This window comes from Coloeus monedula (assembly GCF_965178545.1).
Source record: "Coloeus monedula genome assembly, chromosome: 8".
NCBI lineage: Eukaryota > Metazoa > Chordata > Aves > Passeriformes > Corvidae > Coloeus > Coloeus monedula.
In genome coordinates, this window is record NC_138788.1 from 21,698,825 (window position 1) to 21,704,747 (window position 5,923).

General features: G+C 41.2%; 1 protein-coding gene across 1 annotated transcript; it reads right to left on the reverse strand.

Annotated features, from left to right (window-relative positions):
* Positions 1-1,584: 1,584 nt before the first annotated feature.
* On the reverse strand, positions 1,585-2,811 carry CH25H (cholesterol 25-hydroxylase; the record flags this gene model as incomplete). Its single annotated transcript, XM_082286146.1, has 1 exon — positions 1,585-2,811. The coding sequence occupies one exon, from the start codon at positions 2,809-2,811 to the stop codon at positions 1,987-1,989; it is 825 nt and encodes a 274-aa protein (XP_082142272.1). The 3' UTR covers positions 1,585-1,986.
* Between the last annotated feature and the right edge of the window lie 3,112 nt (positions 2,812-5,923).

Sequence of the window (5,923 nt, forward strand, 5' to 3'; positions counted from 1 at the left end):
ACACCAAAATACTTAAGATTACAACCATCAGAAAGACTGGGGATTCTTTCTCACAGCTTAATAGATGAATGGCAGATTCCAGTATTTTTTTAAGCCTCAGTTTTTGCTCTAAATATGCATCATGTTCTTAGCAAGGAAAAGAAGGGTTGCTCTTCTGTGATATCCAGAGAGCAGAGAGAGTAGTTAAGTACTAAGATTGCAGCATTTTTTACTGTTTATGTAGATGTTTATGAAAATTATTTCCTGTTATCAAAAAGATGCTGCGCCTCAAAGTGCTGTTCCCTTTATAAGTTCACATTGTTGGAAATACTAAGGGTTCTCTCTTCTACTGGACAAACAACCTCTGTAAGGTCACACAGCCCTCTAGACATAACATAAGGGCAAAGACATTTTTGGATGATGATGTGTAAGTGTTCTTTCCACACTTTCCACATTATTTGTGCTTTCTCTGTTTCCATCATTATCCTGGGAAGTTTATTATTAGTAATACAGGATAGATGATTACAAGCATTAAAATGTTTTGTAGTGGACATTAGACATCCAAGTGGATGTCTGCTGAATGAGACATCAAAGACTTGCATATCTCTTCATGCCTAAGTTTTTCAGTGTGACTTCTGTGAGACTACATTTTGATCTTCTGTATTTAATGTTCTTCTAGCAAAACATAGCCATTTTGTTCTATGTCTTAGGATCCTGAAAGGTTTGATTCTATTCCTCTGAAATCTGCTTGAAAGAACAATCTACTTTGTAGAAATCCTGGTTATATTCCTTCCCAGGTTTTTGAATGCAAGTAACAATTAATTTATATGATTGTGAAGGACCAGTGCTCCCTTTTAAGGGGCTGCTTAGAGAAAATTTTTCAGGCTTCTCAAAAATATAATAATACAATTGCACTATGACTTTTTAAACTGCATTCTTCAATATTATGTTTCTATAAAATTGAAAACTATTTTAAAATAACATATGACTCTAGAGAAAAAGTAAATGGTTCACTTTTGAAATAACATTACAATACTTTAATAATAAAAGTCTGCAACTCTGAAACTGAAATTGATGTCAGTCTCTTTTCCCAGGTAACAAGGAAAAGGGCAAGAGGAAATGGCCTCAAGTTGTGGCAGGGCAGGTGTACACTGGATATTAAGAAAAAGTTCTTCACTGAAAGGGTTGTCAAGCACAGGAACAGGCTGCCCAATGAAGTGGCTGACTCACCATCCCTGGAGGTATTTAAAAGATGTAAATGTGGCACTCAGGGACAGGGTTTAGTGGGGGACTTGGCAGTGTTAGGGTAGTGGTTGGACTCTATCTTAGTGATCTTTTCCAACCTAAACAAGTCTATGATTCTATAATTCAGGTAAATGATACCTATGCAAAAGGAACCATACCTGCTCCTAATACAAACAGAGGAATTAATAAAATGAAATACAATATGATTTTTTTTTAAATGACCATATTTATTCTCTATTAAAAAGAGACAGTACATCACAGTTGAAAATATAAATATCAAAATTATTTAACAGTTAGCCAACCACCCCGGCTTGGCAGCAGTATTTTGCAAAATCATTGCGCAATAATTTTCTCTGGCAGATTAAACTCCACAAAATCCATGATGTGTACCTTTTCTGTTTACATCACAAATCATCCTACAATAGTAGATAATGTTCTGGCGTATGTATAAAACATCATACAGTAACATGATACATGCTTTATGAAAGCTGGAAAGAAGGAAAGGAGAGAGAATGTCTCTTAATGCTTCCCTTAAACTTTTGACTCAAACTCAAGCAACAGATATTCACTTTCCCATTTGCAGTCACTTAGCACAGGCAGTTCCAAGTGCACATACAAATACACATATATTAAGAGGATTTGTTATAAATAGCTATTGCTTTTATAGGCAGCTTCAAATACACAATCTTCTGTATATCTTTAAAAAAATAATGTCCCAGTTTAGTCTATAAAAAATAAGAGTTCATCCACAGGTAAATACTCTTAATTAGAGTGTGACTCCATGAATGTCCCGAAGAGCTTGTCCCAGTGTGTGAAGTAAGGAGCATAGTTTGATTTGAATTTCAGGTGATGCAGATCATGATGTGGTGCTCCTCCGTACAATCCAAAAGGCACAAGTCGGTGAGTTGACCACGGAAGGTCATATCCTGAATGGTCCTCCACTGACAAACCAATGTTTACAAGGAAGAAAATCATTTCTGTCAAAGGATGGCATCCGAGGAGCAGTGGGTTTATAGCAGCAAAAAATCCCAGTGAGAGCAACTCCCATACACTGGAATACTGTGTAGTAAGGGCAAACGTTGACACATGCTTGTGATGCACCTTGTGGAAGGTCTTGTACAGCCAAGGCACCTTGTGATGAAGCAAATGCCACAGGAAGTATTCAAAATCAAATAGCAGCAGACAAACTGCTACTTGCAGCAGGACCTCAGGCAGCTCCGGAGCTATCACTGGTAGATTCATGGGTCTCCAGTACCAGTGTAGAAATGTCACCGGGAAGATCAAAACAACGTGGTGATACACACTTTGAATAATGCAAGGCACCATCATTCCAAGACTTGGATAGTTCTGTGGCTGGATTTTGTATTTTCTCAAGTCTGGTAGTCTAATGCTTAAAAAGTCCAGTGCAATATATGGAAGACAGAAAGCCATGTATGCTGTAAAAGAAAACAGCACTGGAAAAAACGGTGACTTGATCAGTGGCTCCTTTGCGGTGACAAAGTCCCAAAGAGACTGCAGGCACAACCTGTCCCGCTGTGCCTCCATCGCAGAGCTGAGCAGCACTCGGTGTGACAGGCTGCAGTTCATGCTGATTGCAGTCTGAGGCAGCTGGAGCTCCTTGCAGGCTTTTATCCAGCCTGCTCAAGCAGTGACTCCACCCCACTCCACTTACATAGTTTGTGTAGCTTTAAAGGGGAAGTTCCCTTTCCTGTCATACAGAATGTGATATAATGCATTACAATCTCAGAACAGAATTAGCAAGCCAAGGTAATCAGCAGAGCTCTACAAAAGACTGGCACTGTAGGAAAAACAAGCAGAAGTGCAGAACTCTAATGCTGGAATTCAGAGAAAGAGAGCTGGAACATCTTCCACTCCACTTAGTGCAGACACTTAAAAAATTGCTGTTTCTTATTAATTTTGAATTGTGTCATCCTTTATTATCCTTTTGCCTTTATAGGTAAAGCAGTACAAATTGCCATGGATTTTTTTTCTTTTTTTTAATGTGAGTGCTACCTAAACTCCAGGTCTGACCTGTGGATACCTGGTGGATAATGGCTCTGACTCCAGGACTGACCTGTGGATACCTGGTGGATAATGGCTCTGTGCAAACACAAATTTTCTTAATGATCCCTTGGTTATACAACAGCCTTAGTTAAAACCTTAAGGAGACCCACGGTACACTTCTAGACTGGACGTGGTGGCTGGGACTTCTGTCTGTCTAACATGACATTCGAGGTCATGTTCTCCTTTACGTACCTGTATCTACTTAATATGGAAAAATTCACCTGACATGACTAGATGCAAAATTGAGCCAACAACTTTTGAAGAACATAAGATCCCCCAGCTGCAGAGAGTATAGGGTAAAATCTCATTATGCTTCCAGACAGATGCTTAGTGACCAGTATTATCACATTATTACAATAGTCACTCCACATCTCAACAGCTGTTTTAGCAAGTTGATATGGAAATCCTCCTTTACCTGTGTATCAAACTAACATATGAACTTGAAAGATCCACTAGTTAGACCTATGTCCTTTAAAGGATCTTTCTCTGACCACAGGCAAGCACACCACAGGCAGAAGCCAGCAGGCTTGACTCCCAACATTCCTAATTTGCTAAAAACATTTAGAGGTAATGATGGAAGTTTTGATTTGACCACTAAGACATCACTTCTTTTGTGCTTTTAGAAAAAGAAAAACAAAGCTTTGAACATTTAGGGAAACAAAGCTTGCCATAAGCTTCCTATGAACTCACCTCTTTTGTCGGTAAAGCATTTATTCTAATATTGGAAATGAGCTCAACTTCCTGGATGACTTTATTAGCTTGTTCAGATGATTTTAGTTCTTTGCTAATCAGAAAAGTAATCTGAGGGGGGAAGTGTGAGATTGTATTTCCTTGCTTCTCAATAATTAAGAATGATTAATTAGTAGTGACCTTTTCTGAATATACATGAATTTGTAACACTTAAGTTTGCTTTCAGTCTCAACTGTTTTCAATAGATTCTGCTCTCTCCTTAGGCTTCAAGAATTTTACTTAAACAGTAACATTATCTGTGCTATTATTCAGGCAATCAGCAGTTCCTTGTTGGAGACAGGTTTCTACCTGTTCCACATATATTTTGGAAGTAAATTCAGATTCTTTGCTGTTATGAGACTGTTCTGTTGAATTAATTTATTTAGATTATTAACTGTCATAAATTAAAACCCAGTGCAAGACAGTAATAGATGAGGATCTGTATCCAAGAGCTTCATTTCAATCTTCTGACTGCATTTTATCCTAACCTCTGTTTCACAGTAAGGCATTTATAACATGATCACCACCTGAGTTCAAGAATATTCATGTGATTTCTGTTGATTTATACAGTTAAAATCAGAAATTAAGTCTCCCAGATGGGATAAGTGATCCTCTCTTATTAGAATTATGCAGGGAATTTTTTTTTTCTATTATGTATTCCAAATCTCACTAAAGGGAGATTGACAGAAATTGCTCAGCTGCCTTAAAGACACTCCTCTGACTAATCCCTACAGACATGCAAAGTCTCAAAAAGTTTTAGAGCCATTGCTGCCTACAAGCTAAATTTTAAAGAATAGGCATTTTGCCTGCAGATAAGGTCGTAGAAAAATATTCTTAAATCCCTTAAGGAAAACTAACGGAACTCGGCAGTGCTATTACTAGGATACCCTGCAACACAAAGCCCAAGCAGGGCGCAAGCGGGCAGCGCTTACCTGGGAGGCTGGCGCCGCCCCGAGACGGGCTCCGCACCCGGGAAGGGGCTCCGCCGCACGGCTTCCCCCGCCGGCAGCCCGGCTCGGGACAATGAATCCTCAGCATCAGAGAGGGCAGACCCTCATCCTCCAGAATCCGAGTGCAAGGCGTCTGGCTTAGCCACCAAATAGCATTTATCACATATCTCCGCTCTGCTAACTTCGGTTTCCTTGTACGACACGAAAACAAGGCAAAGTACACGCAAATCCTTTCCGTACCTAATTCAGCAACACAACCCCAGCTTTTTTCACTCAGCTTACAATGCTGCCAAACTTTCCCATGTGTTACAAGAATCTAAATGGCTCTCTCAGAAACTCACTCCTGCTACAGAGTTTAGGTTGAAGGGCACATAGTTTGGAATGAGGCCCCACAAAGGGTCTTAAATAGATTCCACATGAGTACAAGATACAAGCACCTACTCGAGGCTGCGCTGTTAGGTACAAGCTATAACGCAAACAGCAAAATACGAGATCTAGGGTAGGAAAACGAGGAAAGATAGCGGGAGGGGAAACTAGAATCAACATATTGAAACTAATGCAGCAGCAGAGGGAAAAATCCTTTTTCTTTCTTCCTCTTCTCCCCTTCCGTATGGTAGTATTGTTGTACCAGAGATATGGCAACATCCCAGAACATGCTGAGCCTTCTACCGGGAAAAGCAAGAGGGCTGGTGACTTGCTCAGGACCAGCGCCAGGGAAGCAGGACAGGCACCAGAGCAGCGGAAGGCAGCAGTATGGCCTGCTCTCGTTTTAAAGGAAGCTGTTACCGTGCTGGCACAACGCGGTGCTCACGCCCGGACTCACCTGCCCGCCGAGCCGGTGCGGGGCCGCCCCGCCCGAGCCCCGCCCGAGCCCCGCCCGAGCCCCGCCCGATCCCCGCCCGATCCCCGCCCGATCCCCGCCCGATCCCCGCCCGAGCCCCGCCCGCAGCCGCGCC